Below are 14,844 nucleotides of genomic sequence, written 5' to 3'. Positions count from 1 at the left end.
GATGATCTGAGTGCAAGCTAGAGAACCTAGGTACGCTCTGGGGCCACCTGCCTGTCCCGATGGTGCTTTCCCTGGAACTGCCTGCACCATTCCTACAACCAGGGCCTTGCTGTCCATGTAGTTTCTGACCCTTGAGGTTGGGGTGGGGGCGGGAGAACCTGTAAGGCTGGTAGGAAGCTTACTGGCTGGGGCTGGAAGAGGAAGAGTAAGCAAGCTCTGAGGTCTACGGGAGGCCACCCATCACTGCTTTTTGAAAAATAGGGACTCATTAAGACTCCTCGGCAGGGTGGCTGGAATTTGAGAAACTGGGCTTTCGGCACTGGAGGAGGGTCCGGAAGCTGTGGTGAGGCCTTCCTCCACGGCCCCTCACTCAGGCCTGCTCTCCCCTCCTCTGAGCAAGGACAGGGAGTTCCAGGGCACATGAAGCCTGCCCCCTTCGGTGCCTCTTTCAAACTTTGTTGGGGGCAGGCATCTCCGACTCCATTGTTGAGATGGGTGGAATGAGTTTGTGATTAATATGGAAAATGAATAGCTGCACTCCAAATGGGCTCACTGGGAGAGTTGTGGAGCCCACAGAGCATTAATGTGTTGGCGCATTATTGGTGCTAATCACTTAAAATGTGCGCCTTTATTAGAGCTTTAATGAGAGCCACTTAAACTGTGCATTAAAAAGAGGAACTGCAGAGAGGCCGGCGGGCCAGGCGGCAGGCAGCCATAACTCTAATTGAAATGCTTTTAGTGCAGAGGAAAGTTGCAGGATTCAGTAATCTTTTGCACTTTCCAGAACCTTGCCATTGTGTCCTTTCAGCCAGGCGCCATCTGCCAGCATGGAAAGTGTCAAAGCCCCTTCTCCCCAAGTCAGTGTGTGCATGTGCTTGCACACACATGTGCGCATCCACATGTGAATGTGCCCTCTCTGACCAACGACATATCAAGAGTGGGTATCAAGGCCTGTGTCAGCTTCCAGAAGGGTTGTTGGGCTGGCCGTGCCACAGGGTCAGTCCTGGAGGGCAGTGGATGCTCCTGGCACATCCCACACCTCATCCTCACCGAATCCTCATGGCAGCCCTTCTTTGCCACCTCTCGGTGATGGTTCGCGATGAGGAGACCAGCTGCCTTCTGGTGGAATTGCAGACCTTCAAGTGGAATTCCAGAACTTGCTTTCCTTTAACCACAGGATGCAGCTGTCACTGATTTAAGATTCAGCCAGCAAGTGGTTTGGAAGTGTCCCTGAGCTGTGTTAGTTAAACACGGTTTCTGAGCAGGTAGAGCTGATGGCCGAGTTCCACATGTTTATAAATATTACCTTAGGTTAGTTACACGGTATATATATATATAGTATATATAGTCTTGGACAAAAACCGTGCCCAAATGCAAACTTTGTAACAGGGTTAGGGACCTGTATTGTGGACGCAGCCAAGATGGGCTGCTCTGCCATTTCCCCACAGGACTATAGGCCTTGGGCAGGTTAGTTGATGGCCTGGCCTCTCCTTACCTGCCCGGTGGCTGTGTGCGCAAAGAGCCAAGAGCAGAGCCTGGGCCACTCTTTATTGCAGACTCAGTCGTGGTATGTGTGTGGAGAGCACCATTCACTTCTCACTTATCACAGCTTGTCTGGTCTAGAACATCAGCTTTCTTTTGACTGTGTTCTCACGTGGCTAAATGACCATTTGGATGCAACACAGTTGGTCTTTGGAGGGGTTTGGAGGGGAAGTGTCTGTGCAGCCATGCCACGCCCCGTGCCCCATCTATGACAGGTGTGCTGTGGGTGTGCGCCCTGTCACACAGACAGCCCTGGCTTGCCCTCTGTTCCAGGTTCACTAAATGAAGGCCAGGGAGTGTCACCATTGCGGTCACCAGCAGAGCTCAGGGTGTGTGATGGTCCATGTGGTTGATACCCTTGGCTCTGCCGGCACCCTGCTCTGTGCTCTGACAGGAGGAAAGAGCTGCCCAGAAAGAGCTGTCCTGGCCCAGCCCCCACCCTGGTCCTTAAACTGATGCCTGTCTTTTTCACTCCAGGGTTCTTCCCCGGGAGCTCCCAGGGCTGTGACGCCTTCCTTCGGCACAAGATGACCCTCATCTCGCCCATCATCCTCAAGAAGTACGGGATCCCATTCAGCCGGGTACGTAGGTGCTGCTCCAGGAGGGGTTTCTGGCCCAGGTGATCACAAACACCCCAGGAAACTGGCTTTTTAACCCTTAAGAAAGTTCTAGAACAAGGGCAAGCCAGGGGAGGAGGACCCTGTGGGAGCCTGGCTTCTGAAGGTTTCCCCAGAGCAACAATTTGTCAAGTATGGTGGCAAGTTCTGCGATCAGACCCTCATGCCTCACTCTCACCTGAGTGTCAGCCAGTGGGAAATTGCTTCTATTTCAGTCTAATTGCTGGCAGCTTTAGTGCTCGGATCTGGGCTTCGTTCTTTCTGTTGTGGCCACAACCAGGAAGCGACTTCCAGCCACTGTTTGTTCATCAGGTTACAGGGTATTTTGCTTTGAGAAATGCAGGTTCGCATTTTTCTCTTCTCTCTTTTCGGTCAGAACATTCTCTGTTACCAAGAACCTCATGAACAGATCACAGCATCGCTCATGGAAGTGAGAAGTACTTGCTCCCCTGTGGTTTGTTAAGAACATTCTCCAAAGCGGTGCTTCCTGATCAGGGATGCAGGAGTTGGCTGGCAGGGCTCCCTTTTCCCTCTGAGGCCAGCAGGGCGAGGGCCTTTGTCTCTGGGCTCCGATGGATGCCCACCAGGGTGCGATGTGGATCCCTGCTCTGAGTTCCTGGCGGCCTTCAAAGGAGTGACTTCCACACTCCACTTATAAATCTCTGTAATGGTATTTACCTCTAGAAGAAAGCACAGATCAATAGCAAGCTTTTTAATAATTAAAAGTGTGTGTTTCTGGAATCTGTCATTGACGTCCTCATTTATTCTGTGCCAGCTTGCACAAGAAACCAAATTCCGGGCTTTCCCCGTGACTGGCGTTTGGGGCTGGCACTGCTTATTACTTTGCCACCCTGCCTGTCCATCATCCCCAGTGCCTTCTAACTTACTGTCGGGATCATGTTGATGGCGGTGACACAGAAGACAGACACTGTGGGCTTGAAATGAAGCCACTGGGACATAGATTTCTGACAGGAACATAATCTTCTTGTCCTCCTGAGTGCATCTTCTGTTCTAGGCCTTGATTCATGGCAGGGGTCAGGCCCCAAAGTCTGCCTCAGCCTGGAGTGGAGGTGCCTCCCCAACACCTGGGGTGTTGAGCTTAGCATCTCCAGGACCCTGCTGAGCCCCCAGAAGGCTCTGTGCTCCGACCACACAGTGCCATGCCCTGGTGGAGAGAAGGGGAGTATGCAAGTTGGCGGTGGAGGAAAAGTGAGACAGCACTTTCCAGGGTCAGCTTAAATAAAATAAGGAAATTAGTAATTGCATTTTTAAAAAAGCAAAGCTCTAAATCCTGCTGCAGAAGCAGCCCAGAGAACCCTTGCTGTGGATGGGGTAGCTAGGACCTTGGGGACCCGTGAGTGTTCTCTCCCCCCATCCCCTGCTTCATGCTTCATTCCCTGCTCTCGGCTGTCACTTGGACAGGAATTTAAAAATATAACTTAATGCACACTGACTTTCCTTGATTGGTGCAATTTATTATTTGAAAAGAAAAATATCTTAGTGTTCTGAAGGGCTGGCTTTTCTCCAGGCTGTGTCAGTTTTGATTGATTTTTGACTCTGTGGTTGGCTTCTGGAAGTCTTACCCCCCCCCCCCCCCCCTTCCTGCTGCCCATTCTCCCCGCACCAGGGTTTGATGTCTCACTGGTACTTAAACGAATCCAGTGATTTCTCTCATCTCTCTGGGGGAATAAGTAAAGATCAGCAGGCCTGAGAACGCCGACAAATCAACAATAAAAAGATGAACCATGAGATAAATAGAGAGGGGTGAAAGGCTTGAACAGACTGCAGAAGTTTGTACAAACCGACATGGTGTGACATTCTGTGGATTTCGGAGAAAGATGACCAAAGCCAAGGAGATCCCACTGCACATGCCCAAATGCTGAGAGGGGAGCACAAGGTACTCTCACTCACCACCATTAGGGGTGCAAATGGGCAGCCACTGTAGAAAAACAGCAGTTTCTTGGAGATGTGGCCATGCACCCAACTTGAGACCCTGAAACCCCCCCCCCCACCCCGCGCACTTCTGGTCTATTTATTCAAAAGAAATGCAAACACATGCTGCAAGGAGACTGGCCCAGCAACTCTATTCACCAGAGTTCCAAAATCTGTACACAGGAGAATGGGTAATAGTGACACATCTCCACGACAGAATTCCCTTTAGAAGACTCGTGTGCACACGCACTGAATGAATCTCGAAGAGCAAAGAAGCCAGACACAGGAGTACAGACCGTCTGATTCCATGAAACCCTAGAGAGAAACATAATCCATGGTGGCAGAAAGCACACTGGTGTGAATGTACTGAGGTCCTTCAGTTCCCACGGTACCAGAAATGGTCTCTTTCTGTCTGGGGTGGTGGTTACTCAGATTCTGCACAACCTGTGGTCTATGCCTTCTACTGACTATATAAATCAAGGAATAGATAGGCCCGACTTCAGAGAGAGTTTCTCCCAGGCCACCAGCCTCAGCTTCACAACTATGGATTAGGCCAGCAGCCCGACTTCACGAGTCCTAGAGAGTGGTCAGTGTGGTCATGGAAAGTGTCCCCTCCCTGGATGGGGGTTGAGGCTGCAGCCCCCCCATTTTCCTCCGGGCTTTCAGGTGGTGGTTTCAGAAGCATCAATCTGGGGGTATTATGGGCCCCATCCTGTCAGTCATGCCCAGTCCTGGTTTTAGAGTCTCTGTTTCAGTGTCTGGTTGTCCAGACTATTTGAATAGATTGAGAAACATCAGCTCTCTCTTCAGAGCTCTGACCTTGACATTGTTTTCTTCCACATGCTGATGTGTTTTGTATCTAGAAGGACCCACCTCTTGGAATAAAAAGGACAGATTCTGTGCTTATGATGGTGAGGGGACTTAGGTCATTTTAGGGAAAGGACAAGGTACTGCGTGTACACCCGTCCTGTGCTCAGAGGTTCTGCAGCTGCCATCAGTGCCGTCTGCCCCTCATGTATGGGAATGTCTCACAGTGGACAGGAGGTGTGACATGGCCACTTCCCTCCAAAACTGGAGACCCCACTCCTCAACAAAAGGGAGAAGTGCCTAGAATGGTAGCATCTAGCAGTCCCTCTGTATCTCCAGTTCACCCCTCTGCGGAGTGCTAACTGTGCTGTCACCTTGGAGCTTCAGCTGGGCTATGGTGAGCAGGGGCTGGTAGTGAGCCATTGACCTGGCCACCGTCATCCCTACTTTATCAGCCCCATGGGAAATTGGCTGGAGCCTGTGAAATTAGGTAGAGCCACCTTTCACTTGGTAGACTCCATTGACTCCCAAAGTCAGGCTCTCTGGCACTTTTGGGGAACTCCTGGAGCCCACATCCTCCTTCTGTGTTCCTCGGTGGCTCCCGGTGGCCTTTGTCACCAGCCTGTCCCTGCTCCAGGCCAGGCGTTGCTTCTGGCAGGTGAGCCATGCATGAAATCCTCTTCCCTCTAATTCTGGTCCTTACCCTCACCTGTTGGACTCTTTTTCCTCAGATCACGCAGGAGGCCGGGGAGTTCATGATCACCTTTCCTTATGGCTACCATGCTGGCTTCAACCACGGATTCAATTGTGCTGAGTCGACCAATTTTGCCACCCTGCGGTGGATTGATTATGGCAAGGTGGCCACTCAGGTAAGTGCCCTCAGATGCCATGAAAGACTAAAAAGGGGTCCAGTCCCTTCCAGCCACCTCTCTTGGGCCTAGGTCTATGCACCCACTGGCTGGGAGCCTAAACTTTCCATCAGGGTCTGTTTCTGAGATCACAGTGAACTTGTTCCCAGAACATTTGTCACCTGGAGAAATGGGGACAAGGCATGAGTGGGATGGGTGGACATGTGGCAAATAGGGTCTGGGCAAGCCTAGAGTCGGGGACCCCCGTCTCCTGCAGACCCCACACCCTCTGGGCCTGAGGGCTGCCTGCTGCATTGCTGCCCCTGGAGGATACTGAAAGGTGAGGAGACTCCTTTGATCCTTCCCACCCCCCACCCCCACCCCCAGTAATTTGCCATTCCTGGTCTCTAAGCGTGGATTATTGGCCAAAAGATGTGACATCTGAACTGAGTGCTTGTTCTCAGATTCCCTCAGCTCTGAGTGCTTCTGTCTTTGTGGTTTTGATTGATAGCATGGAGGGTGCTATGGCAAGTCCATGGAGTTGCTGGGTGTGAGGCTGGGTCATGTCTGCCTCATCTCCTTCCTCTTGCTTCTCTCCCATGGAGGCTTAAAGTGGCTTTGGAGATCCAGGTGACAGGATGCATACAGGGCTAATGAACTGCAGGCCTACCCAGTCATCTGGGGGATGGTGGAATCTTGGAGGGAGAAGCAGGAAAGAGGACTGTCAGGCTGGCAGCAGGCCCAGCCCTCTCCCAGCTGCCAGTACCAGGGGCCTTCCTCCCAGGACTGTTACTGCAGCCCTCAATGCCTATCCCGCCTGCCACAGAGGAAGATGGCAGGCAGGCTTCTCCCATTAGGTTTACTCAGGTTTATCTTCTCCAGCTCATGGGCTTCGGCCCCGATGGCCCTCTCTCTCCATGGCAAAGGCAGGTCCAGCCACTTGTGGGTGTCCCGCTCTGGCCCTGGGGCACATGGAACAGAAGCTCCTCCAGCTAGCCTCATACAGGATGAAAACGGGGCATTTCCTGCCAGCCTTCCACATTGGAGCCTAATGCACAATCGCTTAGTTGTTCCCAGTCAAGGCCCAGGGTCAGGACAAATGGTGGGGTCAGTGTGGAGGAAGTGTACCTGGGCCCTAGACCCTGACTCATGTAGCATTTTCTAGACCTCAGACCTTTGCAAAGAGGGTCTAAGCAGTGATGTTCAGACCATGGTCAGTGGCCACACGCGGGTGTGGTAGCCTTGAGATATGGCCCATTTGCATGGAGATGAGCTGTGAGTGTAACACATGTACAGTGTTTAACAAAGAACAGGAAATATCTCACCAAAAATCTATGTATATTGGTTATGTAGACTGATACTTTTGCATAGCTTAGTTAGGTTATACAAAATATATCATTAAAGTGAATGTCACCTATTTCTTTTCACTTTTTGAATGTGGCAACCAGAAACATTGAGGTTACAAAGGTGGCTTGTGTTCTATTTCTATTGGGCAGTGCTGTTCTAAACAAATTGGCTAGCCTTTATTTTTCTAATTATCTGTTTCTCTAGCTTTCCTATTTCAGTGCAGTTTAGAAAAGGAAATGGGCAGAAAATCATGATGGGATTGTCACAGGTGGGGACGCTGGGTGTCACTAAAAGAGGAGACATATAATCGTCAGGATTTGCCTGTTTGATCTAAAGGAGTAAATATCCGGGGCGTGTGGTTTGGTTGTTTGAATTACATGGTAAGACTCAAGGAAGAGAGAATCCTCAGGACCCGTGTGTGCCGTGACTTCCTGCCGCAGTGGGAGCTGCGGTGGAACCAAGAGCCCGGGGCCAGGCTTTTCCTGGAGAGGCTATCAGAGCCGAAACTGAGCGGGGCCGGGGACTGCCTAGATATTAAAAGCTATTTTAGGTTCAGCCATGTGTTCACAAGCGACATTTGGGAAGTACAGCCTTAGATTGGGCCTCCACGCTTACATTGCCAAGCGGCGTAGCGTGAAATTACTGAACAAGTGGCACTTGGTGCTCAGAGCAAGCCAGGGTTCAAGGTGAGCGTTCAGGAGCCATGCGGGGCTCCCTCGAAGAGCTGGCCGAGCTGCCCAGGCCCCTGCGGCAGGAAGGCAAGGGGTTCAGCCAGGAAATGACCATTGGCCACTGGGCGTCTCTGCATGGCAGTCTTGGATGCCACCTCTCAGTCTTTGGGGTGACAGTTCCTGACTCTTGCAAGCTCTGCTGCCCCCATAACTAGTCCAGGCTACAGAGTCCACCGAAGTGCCTGGTCTTACTGATAAAAAGCTAAGGCACGTCAGAGGCAGGACCAGGGAGAGGCAGGGCAATCATTCAGGTCAGATGGTGCACAGGGACCTGCGGGTCCTTAGCTAGATTTTAGGGAGTGGGGAGGATCCCACAACTCCTTTTCCTGTAAGCCGGCCTGAGCTGCCCCACTCCATCTACGTTTTGGGCCAGTTCCTTCTAGCATCTTCATCAGAACATAACCCAGGGGAGAATTTTCGCTTCCCAGATACTAGGGACTGTTTTACGTGTTGGTTTGTTACCTTCTTCAAGCTCCTGCCCTCTATTGCCCCTTTTCTGTCATTCTGCCTGTGCCAACACATTAAAAGCCAGACTCTCACATTTACCCGGCCTGTGTGAGTTTCAGGTATCTCCTTCCAGAGCAGAAATTGGTAGGCTGACTACTTTTGTATGGGCTGCAAACTGAGAATGATTTTTACATTTTTAAAGAGTAGAGGGGAATCAAAAGAATATGCGACATGCAATTAGATGAAACTGAAATTTCACCTTCATAAATAAAGTTTTATGGGTGCCCACCCTCGCTCAGGTGTTGACCTGTTGTCTGTGGCTGCTTTTACCTGCAACGGTGGAGTTGAGTAGTTGCAACAGAGACTGGCCTGCAAAGCTGAAAATATTTGCCACTTGGTGTGGGCCTTTCCTGCCAGTTCTGGCTCCAGCCACTTAGGGCTGAACCTCCTGCATTCCCAGAGCCAAAATCACTGCCTTGGGAGGCTCCGGATGGGTCCAAGAGGGTGCCAGTAGTGTGGCCATTCAGCAGAATATGCCAAATGCTGATGCTACAGCTGCCACCTGCAGAGCATCACCCACCCGACCTCCTGACTGCAGGGCAGAGAGGCTCCTCGGTTCCTTCTGGCCATAAAGCCCTGGAGAAGAGAGCTTACAGCCTGTCACCAGAGGCCCTCTGAGGGAGCTCCTTTGGGTCCTGTTTGCAGCTGAAGGCTGCCTGGGGTGTATTCTCTCTCCACCCTCTCACTGCAGCACAAACACAGAACACTGACTGGCTCTGTCCATTGTCTAGTTGAGATGGTGTTTCTCTTCCAGATGGTTTCCTTTCTGAGCCACTTTACTGACATTCACCCTCATTACCCATCTGTGCATGGGAAGAAAATGCATGGCTGCCTGTACTGCCCAGCCTCCCTCTAGTAGGGGTGTCCTGTTGTGTCCCCACCTCAGGGCACTCAGGCCTGCCACTTTCACAGCCTGTGATCTTTGGAATACCTGAGCTTTTCTGTCTATGAAAAGGACGCCCTTTCTTGGAGTTGTCTTAATATAAAATGGCAAAAGATATACAAGAGCACTGTGTGTGGGACTATGCCTTCACGAGTGTCCCCAGTCTCTCAGACTCTGGCTTGTTGGTCCAATCTAGGGTCCCTCCTCATCACAGTGGACATTTAGGGCTGTCCTGGACACTGGGGGGTTGTGCAGGATCCCTGGCCCCCACCCATGCCATGCCAGGAGCACCTCCAGTCATGACAACCACAGATGTGCCCAGACATGGCCCAGGGTCTCTTGGGGGTAGGATTAGCCCCTGTTGAGACCCCTGTCTAGCTGGACTTCCAGGTTTCCTCTTTCTCTTTTCAGGCAGTGGGTGGTTGTCCAGCGGTATCTGTGGACTCTGACACTGGGGTGTCAAGCTCAGTGTAGTTTCTTTCCAGATTCCTGCTAAGGGCATCTCCCAGGACATCATGTTTGGGGCTTAGAGCCTCCTTTTCCTACTGAAAGTCATTTTCTCTCCTGTGTTCTGAAGCCATGGGGTTTGAGGTCTCTTAAGCAGGACAGATACCAGATATTGTGGCCAGAGATGTGAAACCTCACTTAACAGGCCACCCCCTTTGTGAGCTTGGATAGAGACATCCTCCTACCCCAGTCTCCACTCCCCGCCCCCATTCCAGGGATCGTGGGTTTCATTAGTCTCATGTGCTCATCTTCTCTAGTGGGGAGGCTGGGCCAACAGGGAGAGTTGGGGGAACGAAACAAGGACTCCACAGAGCACCGCTTTGCCTTCTCCCTAGGAACTGTTCCTCTTAGAGGAACTAGATGTTAGAGCTAGTGCCCCTCCCCATTCTGGGATTCCAACCTTTTTTCAAACCTGCAAATCACCCCTCACCCCCCACCCCCACACACACCAGTGAATGGGGGACATCCACCCCCAGGGGCCCACTGGCTGCAAGAACAGGGAACAGTGAGCCGAAGTTGAATTTCTTCTGGATGGAGGTTCTTTCAGCCAAATGCACTCAAACCCAGTGCCTCGCAGCTCCTGCAAAAAACCCACCCTAATCAAAGGGCGGGCTCTCTTCCTCACAGTTTCTGGACCACAGGTTTCCATCATTGCTGCACTTCCCAGGCTGTTGTGGAGTGTGGGTGGTGCTGGGCCTCCACCTGGAAATCTATGAGGAAAACTGCCCTGCCCAATGCATCATGGGCAGTAAATAGCAAAGGCTCCTACAGAGACTCGGCACCCAAGCCAGTCTGCTTGGCGAGCAGAGGGGAGCCTGGGACCCAGAGGAGGAGGTGGGGATTACCGGGTGATTTTTACAGCTTCAAGGAGGGGTTGGGAGCATTCTGCCAGTTTCACCCATCACCTATGGGAGACGTATGTTAGAAATAAGGTGATAATCAATAAAGAAATTACAAAAAAAGAAAGAAAGAAGGTGAGCCCTCAAAATCAGGGGTCCTGGTAGAACACAAAGCATACTCAGGAGCCAGACAGCAAGGCAAATATCTTTACTCCTGCAGACGGGTACGTACCAACACAGACTCTGGCAGCACGTACCCTGAGCAGGCGTCCACTCGGGTTTTTATTCCTGATCCACGTGCTCTGTCCCTTACTCTTGATTGGAAGAGCTTAAGCTCACACTCTTGCGTGATTGGCTAATCATTTGTTTTCTCACATGTGGAACTAAGAATACACATTGTTGAAAATTAGAAAACAAGGCAAGTAGAAAGAAGGAAAACAGACCATCGATTTCTGCCACCCACTCAGCCTAAAAGGAGTGACGCTCCAACACTCACTACAACGTGGATGGGCCTTGAACACATGATGCTCAGTGGGAGGAGCCAGACACAAAAGGCCACATCGTGCGTGATTCCATTTATGTGACATGTTCAGAACAGGAAGATCCATTCCTGAGTTGTATGCTTTAGACAGGTGGATTATAGGGTGTGTGAATTCTATTTCAGTAAAGCTATTAAGAAAATTCTACCACCCAGATTAGTTCTTACCATATTGAGATAAAGCTGTTTTTTTGAAAAAAAAAAATCTTACCACTCAGAATAGTTCTTATCAGATTGAGAAAGATAACCCAGTATAAAAAATGGACAAAAGCTGCTCAAGCTGCTCACAAAAGGTTGGTACACAGGGTGTGGACAGGTCTACAAGTGGATGCCTGTGCGCACCAAGCAAAATCTCCTATCGTCTGCAAACACTCGAGCATATGTTATGTAGGAGGCAGACTAAGCACCAGTGGGATTATTTCTTTTTACATTTGGGAGCGGTAGGCCCTGGGGACTGTGGGTGTGGAGCCCTGACCCCTTGGTAGGCTGCTGGTGACAACCTCCACAGGGCCCCTATGTGTGTCTCCTTTGATGAAGCAGTTCTTCCTTTCAGCAAGCGCATAGTGGTTTTAGGGATAGTCATTGCATCATTAATCTTAATAGTGGAAAATTTATATCTGTGACCAGATTGGGTGAAGCAGTGGAATATTATGCAGCCATGAAAATGGGTTCATTGGCTATATTGATGTGGAAAGATGGATATGGTACTTGGAATGAATAAATAGGTTTTGGATCATGAAATGTGTGTGTGGGGGGGTGGGGGTGGGGGGTGAGGGTAGAGGAATTTGCCCAAATGTTGGTAGATGTTAGGTCTCTGTGGTGGGATTTGGCATGCCTTTAAAACATTCACAAATTCTCAATACGTTCCTGTCTTTTTCTACAACTTAAAAAAAAATTAGTGTAGCTTTGGGGGAGGTTGGAGTGATCTTGGCCCTTCATGGGTACTTCCCCTATAAGCCCCTGCAGCCCCTCAAGGTGAAAGCGTTTTGTTTCTGTCATTGTCATTAGTGGTTGTTTGTTGGTTTGTTTTTAAAATGGGAATTAAAAGTCAAGCCAAAATCATGAGGACCTAATAGGAAGGCTAGCCATCGCTGCTCTGAGCCCGGCTTCCTTTCCCCCCCATGTCCTGGTCTGGAGCGAGGGAAGCATAGAACATCACATGCAAATCCAGCCCACTGAGCACCTACTGTGTGCTTAGGAGGGTCCCAGAATGAGCTGAGACTGCCTGCCAGCAGGGAGAGGGTAAGAGTGCAAAGCTGGAAGGCCCTGGGGACCCAAGGACTCTATGGGGCCTGAGGTCAGAGTAGCTGCAGAACTGTCCCACAACCAGCCACCCTCACTGCCTGTGGTCACATGCTGCTGCTTTTGTTTTATTTTGAGTGGTCCCTTTCCTCAGAGCAACATTCCCTGGGTATCTGTCCCCGCCCCTACCCCCTCTGCTCCTCTCCCTTTCCTCTCCCTCTGTCTCTGTCTCTTTCTCTCCAGCTTTACTGATGTCACCAACATGCATCAAGGTCACAGCAGCAAGAGGGCCGACCCTGAACACCCTCGACCTTCCTCTGTATCCCTCACCCCACTTGGAGGCCTGCACCTATGCTGGGTCCAGGAGACACCCTCCTGCCTTGAGTGTCTCCCAAGCCAATGGCCTCCTCTTGGTGGGTGTCCAGTGCTTGGCTGGTGTGTCTAAAGCAGCCTGGGGCAGGGGGAGTAGTTGCTTGATTCAGAGAATGATTCCCTGCACACGCTCAGATGGTTGGCTTTGTAGTGGAATTACCAACAGGGAGATCAAAGGGATGCTGCATTCTCACTCAGGGAAAATAAAGTGTGCACGTACCAACCATTTTTAGGTCTGAACTTGAATTAGTCCTACAAGGCTGCATGCCACATTGGATTAGCTGAGCATGGCCTTAGCTGCTTTCTAGGTAGGTGGTGCTGGGCAAAGCCTGACAAGGCTTCTTCCCTCCATCATAGGCTCAGTGTCTGTGCTGAAGGAGTTGACTGCAGGATTAAACAGAGCGAGAGAGATTTAAAACCCAGTTTGCAGGGCTAGGAGCCTGGCTGCGCTTAACTGGTTTTCTGCCAGCTGTCTGAGCGCTGCCTGCTGAGCACTCAGCCTCCCTGGAAACGTGAGCTCCCCCTAGAGGCATTAAGTAGGGAGGGCTTCTGCTCAGTGTGGAGGAGGGGCAAGGCTTCTGGGGGTGGCCCTCATTCCCTCTACTCCCACATCCAGGGTGGGAGTCTCTCCTGAAACCCCATCCTGAGGTTCAGCAACCTCATCACTTGTAACATGTGAACCAAATTGTTTCTGCTGCCTCCAAGAACATGTGCCTTCTGTTTGGTAATGATGCTGCCTGCTCCAGGCTGTTAACCTGGAGCCCAAAGGGAGGTAGTGGAAGGTGGGGTGTGAGTGGAGAGGGGTGGAGGAGGCTGAAATGGGCCCGCACCCTGAGCATCCAGGATCCGAGATGCCTGCCTTGCCCGCCTGCGCTTCTGTGTCTCCCTGATCCTCTGATTTATGGGTCGGTGGCCGGTGCACAGGGTCTGCAGTAAGTTGCCACGTGAAATATATTTTCCTCTCGTTCTTCCCCTGGAGCTTCCTGTCACTGTCCCTAGTGGTTTGCTTAAAGCCCATTCCCTTAGTGCAGGGAGGGCCAGAGACTGTGGGGAGACCCCTGAGGCTGGCCTAGGGCATGTTTCTCTGCCTTTTTGGCATTATTGCCACCCCCTCACTCAAACCCTTTTACATCATTCTTCTAGGTACCCCTAGTTTTAACACCATAGACAGGCTGGCTGTATGTCTGCTTATGTAGAGAGCATCAGCATCTCTACACAAGAGAGTAATGTTTTTCTGCCCCTAGCAAGGACCAGGGCTGCCCCCAGTGAGCATGCACAGGAGGACTGGTCTTGGGGACTCCTTTATGACCACCACTGGCTTGGCATGGGCAGGACTTGATCGCTTGGTGGGCTCCCTGAGAACCAACCACCTTTTCTCCAGAGAGGCCTGCAGCCCTGGCCCAGCCCCAGCCCCAGCCCCAGCCCCAGCAGGGCTCGAGGTGGGAGCCTGTGGTCCCCAGCCTTCATTTTCAGTACCTCCCTCCCTGTTGCTGTGGCCAGCAGGGCTTGGGGCTTGGCTCAGGCCCAGGCTGGGATCTGCAGGAGATTCCTGCTCTTCCATATGCTCCCTCCTCCAGTGTAGCTCCCCTGTGACAAGCTTCGCATTCGTCTAGGCAGGAACACATTGCAAAGAATAACAAGTGTAATTGCAGCCCCCTCCCATCGGAGAACACACCAGCCTCTGTCTCGTCTTGCGTGCTCCTGTGGCTTCTGTTAATTCTGTTCACGGTGGTTTGAGTGCGTCCTGAAGAGCATCAGCGCCTGACCGTGGTTCCTTGAGAGCTGGATGCTCGACGCTGTGACAGGCCTCTGCTCTGCTCCTTGTCCTCCCTTGAACTTCGCAGCTCTCTTGTGGTGGGTGACAGACACGTCCCAACCTCCTGTCGGCCCCAATCCCTCTCTCTTCTTCCACTCCTGTCCCCGTGTTTGGGGTTGTCCCCGGGTTACAGGCAGCTGAGTTCAGACTTCCCGTTTGCTCAGAGGGAGGGCTTGAGAAATCCATGCTGGTCCTCACACCCAAGTCTCTCTGGGAGTGGGAGCTTGCAGGCCCTGCGTGGGGTGCCACCTGCTCCTCTTGTGTGCCACTTCCCTGTCTCCCCTGGTGGGTTGGCAGGCACGTGGCCATATGGCAC

At 51.6% G+C, this 14,844-nt stretch overlaps 1 protein-coding gene across 1 annotated transcript in view; it reads left to right on the top strand.

Annotated features, from left to right (window-relative positions):
- The window catches only part of KDM4B (lysine demethylase 4B), a 133,892-nt gene that overhangs the window by 76,341 nt on the left and 42,707 nt on the right, over nucleotides 1-14,844 (top strand). Inside the window, exons 8-9 of the mRNA XM_079771308.1 lie at nucleotides 2,020-2,123; nucleotides 5,630-5,767. Of these exons, the coding sequence (XP_079627434.1) occupies nucleotides 2,020-2,123; nucleotides 5,630-5,767 (242 nt within the window). The remainder of the gene's footprint in view (nucleotides 1-2,019; nucleotides 2,124-5,629; nucleotides 5,768-14,844) is intronic.

The sequence above is a fragment of the Cnephaeus nilssonii genome (assembly GCF_951640355.1).
Source record: "Cnephaeus nilssonii genome assembly, chromosome: 5".
NCBI classification, from domain to species: Eukaryota; Metazoa; Chordata; class Mammalia; order Chiroptera; family Vespertilionidae; genus Cnephaeus; species Cnephaeus nilssonii.
The sequence above is the reverse complement of the archived record's forward strand: the minus strand, read 5'-3'. Positions and strand labels throughout refer to the sequence as shown.